At 33.8% G+C, this 14,384-nt stretch overlaps 1 protein-coding gene across 2 annotated transcripts in view; it reads left to right on the forward strand.

The window, feature by feature from the left end:
- LOC123686215 overlaps positions 1-14,384 on the forward strand; it is a 131,753-nt gene that overhangs the window by 95,100 nt on the left and 22,269 nt on the right. For both annotated transcript variants that reach the window (XM_045626229.1, XM_045626230.1), the window contains exons 2-4: positions 10,251-10,417; positions 10,524-10,660; positions 13,246-13,422. In XM_045626229.1, coding sequence (XP_045482185.1) covers positions 10,251-10,417; positions 10,524-10,660; positions 13,246-13,422 — 481 coding nt within the window. The remainder of the gene's footprint in view (positions 1-10,250; positions 10,418-10,523; positions 10,661-13,245; positions 13,423-14,384) is intronic.

Genomic DNA, 14,384 nt, shown 5'->3' on the forward strand with positions numbered 1-14,384 from the left:
AACTTTCAAGAAGAATTTAATACATTTATCAGAAAAACTTAGAAAAGACAAATCGTACTACAAAAATGGTAACGAAAAGTTGGAAGATCGCTCTAATCGTTGTATTGCCCTCTAAGGCAACTATGTTGAATAATAAAATCGAATTTTGCCAAAAAAATGTGTTTTACCATGATAGACCGGGGACTTTTCAATGGGCCTGTTATAACTTATGAGGTATTTCTACGAAGATTGATCAAAAAAGTGCCAACGTCTCCTTGGTAATGCATTCTTCCTCATTTCAAAGAGTATATTTATTTGCGAACATTTTTTTCGTCTTAAGTTTCGACAAAGCTACTTTGACTCTTTCGAATCCAATATTAGCGATCCAAATTAGATAGAATTCTATTCTTATTCTACCGTCCTAACCAGATACATACCCTCGGGTGGCTGAACTTTTTGTAGCGAATTTCTACCCAGGTCCTCATTACGTACGAAACCAATTCAATTAGTTAATCCAGCATCAACCTGCGAAATGTTTTTTCGTGAAATCATTATTTTCATCGATTTTCACAAGGAATCTATCGCAGGTTGGTATTTTTTTATTAACTTGTAGTACACAATATGAATTGAATGGAAGTAAAAAATATGGTTTTGGTTAATTATTTCCAATAATAATAACGTCTGGAATCTTTTGAAAAAATTTTCATTCACAGAAAAAAATTGCTCGTTCCTAAATTGGGGATGCAAGCAAAAATGGTTATCCTCCGGAAATTCCAAATCATTATGAAGATCCAGATAGTAAGCTGTGATAAATAAATTAATTATATATACTAAGAAACCGTGAATTTGTCTTTCTGAAGGGTGTTTTTTTTAGAGCTATAGAACTTTAAATTGCAATAAAACAACGATGAAACATTCGATTGACATGAATTTTATTTATCCGCAAGATAATCATGTGGCATTACATTTTAAATATGACTTCTGACATATGACCGCCACGGCTGGCTCCGATGTAGTCCAATCTGGACGTCCAATTTTCGATGACTTTTTACAACATTTGTGGCCGTATATCGGCAATAACACGGCGAATGTTGTCTTCCAAATGGTCAAGGGTTTGTGGCTTATCCGCATAGATCAATGACTTTACATAGCCCCACAGAAAGTAGTCTAGCGGTGTTAAATCACAAGATCTTGAAGGCCAATTCACAGGTCCAAAACTTGAAATTAGGCGGTCACCAAACGTGTCTTTCAATAAATCGATTGTGGCACGAGCTGTGTGACATGTTGCGCCGTCTTGTTGGAACCACAGCTCCTGGACATCATGGTTGTTCAATTCAGGAATGAAAAAATTAGTAATTATGGCTCTATACCGATCACCATTGACTGTAACGTTCTGGCCATCATCGTTTTTGAAGAAGTACGGACCAATGATTCCACCAGCCCATAAAGCGCACCAAACAGTCAGTTTTTCTGGATGTAACGGTGTTTCGACATACATTTGAGGATTAGCTTCACTCCAAATGCGGCAGTTTTGTTTATTGACGTAGCCATTCAACCAGAAGTGCGCTTCATCGCTAAACAGAATAAAATGGACGTAGTGCACGATACGTATTCCGCACAGAACCATTATTTTCGAAATGAAATTGCACTATTTGCAAGCGTTGTTCAGGCGTGAATCTATTCATGATGAATTGCCAAACTAAACTGAGAATGAATCATTTGACAGCTGTTAAATCGGTCACAATCTTGAACAGTAATGCCAACTTAAAGTTATATACTTCGAAAAAAACACCCTATATATTTTCAATTTTGATTCGAAAATTTAGATCATTATCCAATTCGCGTAACTTTTTCACTTGAGACCAACATTTCCATAATTTTTATCGAAGTTACGAAGTTGGTTATTCTATGTATAAAAGTACAGTTCATCGAGATTAAATTACAAAAAAAATTTCACAGAAAAGTCTTGTACTTTTTTTAAATTCTTTTTTAAGATATTAAAAGTTAAAGAGAGTAGATGCTTGTCATTGTAGCAGTATGTTCGAATATGAACTATTCAGGTAGCTCAACATTACTATACACCGTCTAGCTCCAACATGAATTGTTTGCTAATCCAAGGATAATCGGAAGGAACTCCAAACTACCAAATGAATTGAATTAATGACATGATTCGTGGGTATGATACAATTCCAGCTAATCTCCTTTATTAATGAAGAAAGAATATTATAGACGAGCCTCTAGGGACTTCCACGAAGGAACACAATTTCTATAGAGACGTCTCTGATAATTTAACACAGGATCGGAATAACTGAAATTCGGAGATTAAAATGTAATAAGGGTTTGTCTATTTTTCTTGGCTGCTTTGCGAATACTTTGAAGATTCTTTGAGACAACAGAAAAGAGACTTTGAGACAACGGTTAAGATGAATTACCGCCACGTGACTGCTCAGTTTGAAACAAAATTATAGATTTTTTTCTTACAACCACTGAATTTTCAAGGGTTTTCACATTATTCATTTAATCAATAATCTACATCGTTTTGCGAAAGATAAAAAGAAATGTTGGTAACTTTTCGTTTTTCGCAAAGAATTGATGATATTTCCAATATACATTGTGTCCGTAAAGTATGGAACAAATTCATTTTTAGCTAAACAGACCATTTCAAGAAATAATCCTGAAACACGTCGATTTTGAAATAATAATCTAATATACAGGGTGAATAACTTTCGAGTAATGACGTCATCGTCATTTTTTTTAAATGGAACACCCCCATTTTGTCTCAATTTTCCGATTTCTCTATTGGTACAGGGTGGACAAAAATACAATAGTATGCTCATAAACTAACGCGTAACATTCTTTATTTGTTAAAGTAACAATATTATTAAAAATACTTATTGTCTAGCGGCAATTGGTTTGAATGTAACACCCTGTAGTTTGTTACATTTTTATTTTAATGAAAATGAGCAGTTTCCAAACATGTTTGGTACTTGTGGTCTAGCAGACAGAATATGAAAGAAATTATTTTTTATCAATTCAAAAGAACATAGTCGTCTAGTTTTTTGTGAAATGTCATTATTTGTTTATTGCCGCTAAACAATAAGTATTTTTGATAATATTGTTAATTTACTAATAAAGAATGTTACGCGTTAGTTTATGAGCACACACAAAACTATTATATTTTTGTCCACCATGTACCAATTGGAATCAACATGTGATACATTTTTGGAATCAGCTCAGCTAGAGTAATCAGAAATTGAGACAAAATGGGGGTGTTTCATTTGAAAAAAAATACGGTGACGTCATTACTCGAAAGTAATTCACCCTGTATATTAGGTTATCATTTTAAAATACGGTAAATTAAAATCAAAAATCGACATGTTTCAAGATTATTTCTTAAAATGGTTGTTTAGCTGAAAGTGTATAAAGCAGTGATATATTTCAAAATATTCGAAAAAAAAACTACAAAAAATCATTACAAAAGAGGTAAAACTATAATTTTGTGAAGAAAGTAATCGACTGAGCAGTACGGTGCTGTGCTATCCTTATATGCTTCGTAAAGAGACAGAAGATAAAGTGAATGAACAACTTCGTACACCGTACAAAGTTTGGTCATCTCAAGAGCGCTAGTGTGGAAATGGGGGTACCTACTGTTTGAATGATACACGGAAAGCCACGTGATGGTAATCCCTGTTGAGGTTGTTGAATTAACTACGCCAAATCATGAAATTTCAAACCTGTAATGCTATCGTTGTACTGAATAGAATATTTTGTACCGGATGGCTCCAATATTATAGGGGTTATGAATTTTTCTTAATTCCTTCCGAAAATAATCCAGATATCAGCATCACAAACAACCAAGTTTGCGTTGACACTCGATTACACGGTTACGGGCATACGAGTTGACTTAGCTAATTGGCGATTTTTTTTATTTCAGAATTTGCTTTTTATTGAATAATTTTTGGATTTGAAAAATTTTCTAGTAGAACGAAATAATAAACCATGGATGATGCGTGTAGAATTTCGAACGACATGAGACAATCTAGGGAATAGGGAAAAAATGAGTTATTGATTTGTTCTATGGAACATGTGATACTTCTTAATGAATTTTTAATTTCACTCCAGATAAATGCGATATGAACTTAATATTTATGAGTGTGGAACCTACTTTATACCTTAGTCGTTAATAAATTGAGGTTGCATGCCCAGTTGATTAAAGAGCAAAGTTCCACTATTTGCCTCCTTTGTCAATGTTACATTATCAGATTTGGAGCGTGAAATATGGAAGGTTTACAACCCTGATCTCACTGCTAACTACGTTTTTCCATTGAAACACAGCCTTTTTCAAGGGGCGATATTTTTTTTATTTAATTGAATAATGAATTTAATGCTAATTCTACAAGAATGAATTGAACTTCTGAAATTTTTTTGTTGTTAGAAACTGTGGATTACAGAATTGGAGAAACCCGTGCTATAGTGGGTTTTTCACCACACATTTCCCTTATACTGCGGTAAGAATCTTTAGAGGTTTCTAGGTCCTAGATGTTAACTTCTCTGATACATATCGGGAAAATCCAGTGTAGACTTTTACAATCTACAATCTAAAAACATCAATGTAATAGCATCGGCGGGCATTGTTTCTACCCAAATGAAGCACCTTGCACTTCTCTACATTCAAGGAAAGAAGGAGATATGTGATCCAAACCTCTTTGTACCATAGGTACAGCATCATCTGTAAAAATTTGATCCTCATTCAAAGTTGTTACTGACCAATTGTAACACTGTAAGGTTAAATATTATTTTTGTTTGTTCCTTTCGTAAAAGAATTGTTGAGTTCAATCATATATGCGTTTATTTCATATGCTATTTGAAATTGATTGGTACTTGTGCGTATTCATTCTGGAGACCTATGAAAATAATCTTCTGATGCATCCATCTCATTACAACTCTTTCGATTGAAACAGTCGATCATGTGGATCTTTTCGTATTTGCGAATCCATTTTGAAATAAACAATTTATAAAATATATATAGATTCGAATTTTGTAGAAATTAGTAAGAAGCATAGATAACGGGTGTTTTTTTTTCGAGGTATATAACTTTAAGTTGGCATTACTGTTCAATTTAGTTTGGCAATTTATCTTGAATAGACTCACGACTGAACAACGCTTGCAAATAGTGCAATTTCATTTCGAAAATAATGGTTCTGCTCTTGTTGAAATGACACAGAAATCTAGTGTTCCCATTCGAAAAAATATATCTTTGGGTCATAGCTTCGTAATTAAATACCCTGTTGAAAAGACGAGCACTCCACTGAATCCTACATTAAAAAGTGTCTATATGATGTTTAAATTTCAGAGCTTAATCATTAGTATTAGCGGAGATATAAATGTTTTCCGATTTCGCCATTTTTCCAAGTTTCGCTTATAACTCGAAAGCAAAAGAGGGTGGCCAAAAATAAATACTACTCGTGTAATTTTCTCAAAAAAAGACAACGAGAATGGGGTATCAGATTTTATCTATCTCCTCTGTTTTAAAAGTTGTAGAGCTAAAACATAGAAAATTGCCCACCATGTACAAAACACAATAAATTCAAAATGAAGGATCTCTTCCCCTATTATTACCTTCACCCTGATTCAGCAGATTCAGAGTGTGAGACCAGCCGAACTTATCAAAAATGTAGGGTGTGAAAGAGCACGTGAAAACAATGTTGACCAGTTGATCCATACCCTTGAACACCTACCTGAATATTTCAAATTCATCAACATTCGATTGCAGTTAATCCATTTATAAACTGTATACCGGATTCAGAGCAGGATTTAATTGTCGCTCTATTTACATTTTCACCCAAATGCACATTCGATATTTGGACAGGTGATTTTCATTCAATGGTCTTATCGAACATTATTTGGCAAAGAAATGACAGGTACTGTATATACGCTGAATACAGTAATCGATATGAAACTGAGAAGCGCATTGATAGAAGAATAATCCTATTCATACAAGTGAATGCTCGAAAAAGATTCAGCACAAAAGGATTACTTTTTACGTCAAACATGTCATAGATCAAATGGAACTGAAAGATTAATGTTTTTTGAACCTTATAGATGGAAATTATTAGCTCATGCAGATGGAGAGAAAAACTTCAGATGAACTAACAATACTTGTAATAAAGGTTGAAAAAAATGATGTATATCTATGGTAACCTTTAGTTTTTGGAAATTATTACATTGTCGAAATAACAATGAAGATTTCTTGAACAAGTGTATACTTCATATTACATTGGAACATATACAATTGTATCGAGTGACTCAAATTCGTAGTCTAGTGAGAAGATCTCAGAATCCTTTTGAGCTAGAAAAAAATTAATGAAACTCAATTAATACTTGATTCCACGAGAATGCTCGCAGTTTGGCAATTAGAACATTAATTCAGAAATGATAGGTAAAAATCTGAAATTTTCGAAAAAAAATGGATGGAATTCCCCAGGCTGCAACTTCTCCTGGACGTAAGCTATGCCCTTGAAACCTCACTATGTTTCAGATCAGAACCCGATGTTCAAAAAACGTTTTTATTCGAGGGGTCTTTGACGAATAATTTGGGATTTATAACCATTTTTGGATGGAAATTCAATTTTTTCTGTTTTTTCTCAAATTTCGAGTTCGAATTTCCTCAAAAAATCGGTGAGCGGTGCCAGAATTGACAATCCCTGATTGGCCGAATTTCGATCTCACCTGAAAAATTTTTTGTCGAAAAATTTTCCTAAAATTTTCCATATCTTACCCTTGAGTGTGACTCAACTGTCCCTTATAATGGGAATGTGTGCCTCTGGGTTGTTGTGAAGTCAAAACAAATCATTTTACCTCACGGTTGACTGTGATATGTATTTTTATTCAGGCTCAAAGTTTACTCTGCTGAACAGAGCTGACATCATATCACAACAGAATATTAGTGATTCTGCATTATGAAATATGGGCCTTAAAGCAAAACGGTATTTCATGTTTTTTTGCGTTATCTGGATCTGCAGTCTTCATCATGAAGAATCCTTAATCGTAGAAATGTTTGAATACAATCAGACCTGCTATTCTGGCGAAATATACATTGGAAACTTACCGGTTGAAGTAGCTCTGATTGAAATGTCAGATTACAAGAAATAGTTATCTTCCACCTTTCTAGTCAGGCTTCTGACAACACCGGAAATTATCCATATGAATATAAGAAAGGTTGTCAGGAAAAAGTTTGCAATCTCGCTGATTTCTTCGGACCATGCAACAAAAAAGATGTTTCAAGTTATAGCTACTCGTTTTCTGTGGAATAAGTCTTTTAAAATCACAATTATTTTGACACGAGAAAAATTACCATTTTAAAATTGAAAAGAATGTGTCAATGAATGAATAGATAAATTTCTGCCTTGGTACGGAGTGATTTTTCAAAGCAATATTCTAGTTTTTATGATTTTGAGTTTTGACGTTATGAATATTTTTGATTAAGATTGCATTTCAACATTCATTGAGTCTCAAAATTTCAGTTAGCAAAATGTTTTTCAGACCATTCTGAATTACTTTGGTGTCATATCAGACTTTCTACAATTCTCAATTATGTTGAATGATATACCATCGTTGTAATTGAACGCAACAGCTTCAAACGTAAAAACAATTAAATCATCAGTTTATTAGTCAACACTTTCCAACTTGCAATATGAAATACATAAGACCTTCATTCATAACTAGATGTAATGAACAACGGAATTGATATTACCAAAAATAAATGATTCTCCACCTTTGCAACACATTGCAGAGATTCCCTACAATAGACAATATGAAAATTATAGATGCGTAATCAAAAGGCAGAAGACTCATCCATTTGGAATTGGAGTTAATGAACATAACTAGTTTCGAAATTGTGTATGAACAAAGAGAACTGAGTTATTACAAAATACTCGACGCGTTCCAACAATACCTGAAATTCTAGACATAGATTTCAGGAATGTTTTCTCCGCAATTTCTTTGTCAGTTAATACAGGGTGTTTCATTGGGAAACGGAAAAACTTCACAGGTGCATAGGTGGCATTGAGGCGGTTCTGGAGAATTCATAAAACACCCTGTATCTCGGCTACGAAGACAGTATGATCCAATAAATGGGTTGTCTCGAGAACCGCCTTGGTGCAACCTATGCACCTGCGAAGTATTTCCGTTTCCCAATGAAACACCCTGTATATTTGAAATGATAAAGTATAATTTTCTAGATATTTTAAATTGGCAACTGCTGTCGTGAACGCGGAAAAGAATCTGAAGTGACAGCCGAAATTTTCCACTAAATTGATCATTTTCAACATTGCCTAATTTTTATTTATGTTCGAGTTGGCAGGACTGAACTTCGAATAGTATTATGGGTGGAGATAACGAATTTGCGGAAAATATTTGCTCCAGGAAGTATCCGTGATAAGGACGGTTTCCGGGAAACTTTATCAAAAGTTTGTCGTGTTATTCTCCACTTTCGAATGGTCCTTCATTTCCAGGATTTTATTTCACCGCATTTATTGTCACGGGAGAAAAAAACAATGAATTTCATCTTGAACTTCCGAATTTAAATGGGTGGAGTGTCTTGAATTGAACAATGGTTCAATCTGACAAGTTTTTGTGGAAACATTCTAGATAGATACAGATGTAGAGCGTCTTTCTAAACAATTCTAATCTGATTTACCTTTTCTGGAATTTTTTTATCTTCTACATTCCCCATATGGGGCTAGCCTCTAACGTTGGAAAATATCGAAATTAACTTTCAATTAAGAAACCATCAATATACGTTTTTGTTATTAGTTAAGGAAATAATCAGTCAATCACTGAATTTTTGCGAATTGAAATATTGAATTATTTTTTGCATGCTTTCGTTTTTTGCTAAAATACAACTTTGATCAGAATATTTTGATCGTTTCATCGATTGAATTCATAATCTTGTGACAAAACAATAAATTTTCGTCATACAGGGTTAGAACTATTTAGAGGGTATCGAAAACCGTTAGAGATACAGGGTGGCTTAAATTACAAAAAGTTGCGTTGTTTAGGGATAAGTGTGTTGGTGTTAACAGATTCACAATAATTTAAGCCACGCTGTTTTTCTAACGGTTTTCGATATCCCTGTAGTGGCCCTCTAAATAGTTCTAACAGTCTTTATAGAAAAAAATTATAGTGGATTGTAATCAGACATACATTTTTAACTGGAAAAGTTTACAGTGTGACAAAATAATTTTGTCTCCTGAATTTGGATTCATGAAGGTACTAACCGTAAAGAATCTTCTGTTCTTTAAAATTGTTGTAATGCTAATTTCCAATGTTTCATTATACGATTTGCTTATGAATCAACCTTTTTCAAGGTCACCTCCAGGAAAACTTCGAGATCAAGTTAAGGAATTCTAATCTGATTGAATGCCTAAAACTGCATATTGATTTGGACTGTCAAGAATATTTGTTGTGTTAGTACGAAAAGAAACTACTTCAAATTATTCTTAGCAAGCGAGAGATTTTAAGCAACGAAGTATTGTTTCGGTGCTCATTTCACCACGTTGATGGTTGATTCTGCTGGTGCAGACACCGGAAACTCTTCATTAAGCCAAGATTCTGCTTCAAGTACATTTTTTCCCTTCAAAAAGCAATATTTTATCAGCACACGAAATTTCTTTTTTTCCATCTTTTTTCAAATAACAAAAGTAGCTACACTAACAACGCATTATCTCACAAAATAATGGTCGGGTGGTACTTACTAAAAATCATCTGTGCATTAGACCGGGGACTTTTCAATTGGCCTAATAAGAAGAATGCACTTAAATTTTAGTCGATACTGAAGTTTGGCAGACGTTGAATACAAGAAGATCATTGTTAGTCAGTTGATGATCATCAGTTTGAACATTTGCTGCGATTCTAGCAGAGATGCCTCATGTTTTTCAGGCAAATCATAATTCTAAGAAATTTGAACATCAAAAGTAGAAATCCTTTGAAACTCAAAAAAAATTGCAGTTTTAGACCTTCTGGCACCTTTAACATTCGAATTTCTGAACATGACCTTGCTGTAACTTTGAAGATGACCTTTCAATTAAAATTTGAATCATTCATAAAGGATTCGAAACCTTAGAATGTACTATATTTTCTGAATTATAAAGGCGGTCTTTGTAATTTATCAATTCGAATATTTTTCAGCTTGATGACGCTCTATTTGGAATCTTTTGTGTGAATCGATTATGATACTGTTATATTTATCTTATGTAATTTCTATTTTCCAGTTAATATTCGATATAAACAGCCAAGTGGCACTTTTCCGCGATCTACTGATCCACATTGGACAGCCGAAAGATTGTCCAGAACTGAGAGAAAAAATAAGGAAGCTACGCCGAACCTGCGTCGAAACATGTAAACACACTAGTGAACTGATTCTACCCAATTTACGTAGGTGAGAAACACAGAGAACCCTCAAAAACCTCCATCACAGCATTAGCTAATGGTTTCATTTCAAGTATTTGATGAAGCAATCTAATGAACAGTTTTCTCGTTTTCAGCTCTGTCGCTGAGGGTATCCCAGTGGATAATCCTCACTTGGTTCTCCTATTTTTTATGTCACAACTCTTTCTTCGAGAACTCACTAAGTGCCATCGACTTGTTCAGATAATCCCTATGGATATGTCTGGATATTACGGTAAGTTGAACACGATACAAAAAAAAATGATAGGATAGTAGACTGACAGAGAAATATCAAGAGATTATAATGTTTCTCGTCAGATAACAACTGAATAATCAAATTTTTCTTATGGAAATGAAGAGGGTTATCTTGGTACTTTCAGAAAATAAAACGTGAAATTTTATTCATTAGCCACGTGACTTTGAAAGCCAAAGTATTTCGGTAAGTTTTGTATGAAAATATCGTTTCATATTTTGATGTACAGTTCGGAAACATTGTAAATTTGTATGTGAAAAAGCAATATATGTAGAATATAATCCAACAGTCTGGAAAAAGGAATGTTCGCTTCTCATTTCATAATTGGAAAGATACAAACAAGCATAGATGTTCTTATACGATTCTCATTTGTATTCAACAAACAAAATTCCCTAGATTTATAAGGTTCCTTAGAAAATCGTGAGAATTTTCCATACGATGAATGTGTGAACATTGGCTTCAGAAAAATTCGGAAGCAAAGGTAGTGATTTTTTTCTTTGTGAAAAAAATAATGATTTTATCCCTCTTTCAATGAGGGTAATAGGGAATTCTGTTTATATTGATTGTTCTGCCATGATGTGTGCGCTTAGGAAATGTGGTTTGGAGATTTTATTGCAGGGAATGTTGACAAATGTTGAAATATGAAAAGGCTGTCAGCAAACTGGGCCGAATTCCCGCCACTCAAATAGAGCCACCTGAATCGGTCGCTTCACTGTTTCACTCCTAACGCCGGCCCTTTCTACAGAATTTGTGATAAGAAGCGGTAAGCTATTTAGAACATTTTAATTACTCTATAATTTGAAAACAAATTAGAATCGGATAAGAACATAACAGCTTGTTAAAATTATCTTCACGTGTACACTACTCACCTGGAGTTTGGTGGGATCCTTGCGACTCACCCTGTATATACATACATTCGACAATGACACACTCGAATTCCCTTTTGCAAGCTATTTCCTTTTTTCCTTGGGGTCTGAACAGACAGTTTCAATTGTCAATTGTACTTAACTTTGAGGTAATCACTATACGGTAGGTACTAAAAGTAATATTTCAGGAGTTATAACGATTATTGTGTTGTGATGAAATTGTTACGTTTTTTTCCAAATTTCGAGTTCAAATTTTCATTAACTGTATACATTAGATTAGTTGCTGTTCTCTACCATAGATGATCTTTGCATCGTGGGTACCTCGGGCTGATTTAAATACTATGTATATTGTTAAACGGGTCAATCATAAAATGTTATAGTCATTATAGTACAAAACGTTCCACATTTTCTTCACTGTTGCTTTTTTATACCCGGCTCCGTATTTCTTTCTCATATTGACCGCCCAATCTCTTAGTATCAACGTTAATTCTTTTAAGCTCCTTTGTTCATTCAATTCATATTCTCGTTAACAGCAAAAATCCATAAATATCACCAAATATGTATGACTGACTCTATGTTATATATCTGGGAATTTACCCTTGATTAGAGCAATTATACTTTGTTATACGCTGAACATACGCATTGCCAAAACGTGAGGTTTTGAAATCTAATTGGATTGAAATTGTCGAACTTAATCGTGTTGTCATAGTGATTGATCATTGCACTGATATCAAATACTATCTGACAATAAATTTCGCTTCAAAATATCCATGGATAATGGAATAACAGGAAAAATAGTGAAAGAGGCAATGTGGAATTTATCTCGAGAAAATTATTCGTATCCGAAACATTTCAAATGTATTTAGCAGTTGTACTCTTCCTCTATTTTACCAGTCATTTCGTTATCGATGGAAAATTTAGGATCAGATAGTACTCGAAAAGATCTTCAAAATGAGGTATCGCAACACTCCTCATCCCTATTTGAAATCAAGGGGTTGTATTCACCCCCATTAGAGGGTTGCAGTTACTGGGATGCGAAGAGCGGAGAAGTTATTTCGCTTGGAATCAGAAATAGACGCTTCCTAGCGATTTTCCACATTTTCATTTCAAAGCCGGAAAATCGAGGTGTTAAGTTTTCGTTGTACCACACTGTATATTGAATGTCTTTTCCGTTACTTGAATTAGACTTTTTCCAATTTGAGGGTGCTTCTGAGGAAACGAAAATTAAAAGACACTGGTTTGTGATTTTCGGCATCCTTTGTAAATTAATGATCGTACTTACCTTACAAGCGATGCCAAAATTAGAGTTCGTCCATTTCTTTCATGTTTTTGATTAACGTAATTCGAAACCATTCGTGCTCTTTTTCTAAAAATTCATTGAGAAATTCCTCTCGATAAAAATTTGTTCAACGCAACTAGTTTTGATGATTAAAAAGTAAAATAACTTATTTCCGCTTTATATATTTATTTTCACAAAAATTGTTTCGTCATGATAACATGACTTCGTCAGGTGAGCATGGTTACCATGCTCACATATGATTAGGTCTGATGAATGTATAAATTTTATCAAATACCCAAGAGACATATTATAAGTGATATTCTTTAATGAGATGTAGCAGCTAAAACTTCAATATAACTCGAATATAAAACTCAAGTACGAGTATGTGTTTTTATCATAAAATTCATTCATCTTAATTACAGAAAACAGAGCTGGTCCATCTAATTTAGGAAACGTTATAAGCCAGATACTTTTGTGCAAACAGATAACCCCAGACTTTCACGAGGAAGAACTATGCAGTATCATCAAGGACTCCGAAGAAATCTCAAAACTCATCAAGGATCTTCAAGAATATATGCCGAAGCAAGAGAACAATCTTGGTGAGCACTAGATTCATAATTCCTGTGTTATTTATAAAATTCACATACTTTATTTTATCTTTTGAGGTTTTGTGAAGTTCTATGAAATTGAATTAATCAGGTCTAGTGTGCTGTTGCGTAATTATATTTCTATTTTTTTTGGCAAACTATCTCTAAAAACAAAAATTCGCAGCACTGACAATCTCATTTTTATGTCGGATATATTTTAGAGGAATTTTGGTTAGAACTTCAAACATTCAGTACAAAAGGTTTTTTTTGGAAATCATATTTCCGAATTCTTGTGAAATTGTTACACATGTATAAGAGAAAAACTTGGAAGTGTCAAATTTCGTTAGAAAATCGCAGAGCAATTCATGTTGAAATTATTTTCATACAAGGTACGCAAAGAAAGAATTCCTAAATATATTTATGCAATATATACACAGTTTCTAGAGAGCACTTAGAAGCATCTGATTTTATCCAACGAGTTGTATATTTGTATATATTTCCATTTCTTTGGCAAAACTTAACATGAACCTACAACAGAGCTATATCATTTCGTCAGTAAGTCATGAATTTTCGAATTTGAGCCGGTAATGGTCTGAAACGATAAGTCATTAAAACGATAATTCTCAAATGGAGACTCCAGAGTCTTTAAATATTCAGGACATGTCTGGATCTCTAATGGGACGTTTGAGTACGTTAATGGCCAAAATCCGATTACCTGATCATTGCGAATTCGAAAGAGATGGAATTTTACATTAAGATCTGAAGAAACAATTTCAAGTAGAATATTGGAAAAAATAAATAGTTCAATGAAAATTTATATGAAAAGTTCAAATTTTCTGATGAATTCGTGTTGATGGCTCTATCCAGGGGCGGATTCAGGCGATGTTTGAGGGCGGGAACCATAGAAAGTCACTGCTCATATAGTATAGCAAAATAGCAGAAATTTTTTTTCTGGTTCCAAATGGGTCAAGTTT

Source organism: Harmonia axyridis, chromosome X, assembly GCF_914767665.1.
Source record: "Harmonia axyridis chromosome X, icHarAxyr1.1, whole genome shotgun sequence".
NCBI lineage: Eukaryota > Metazoa > Arthropoda > Insecta > Coleoptera > Coccinellidae > Harmonia > Harmonia axyridis.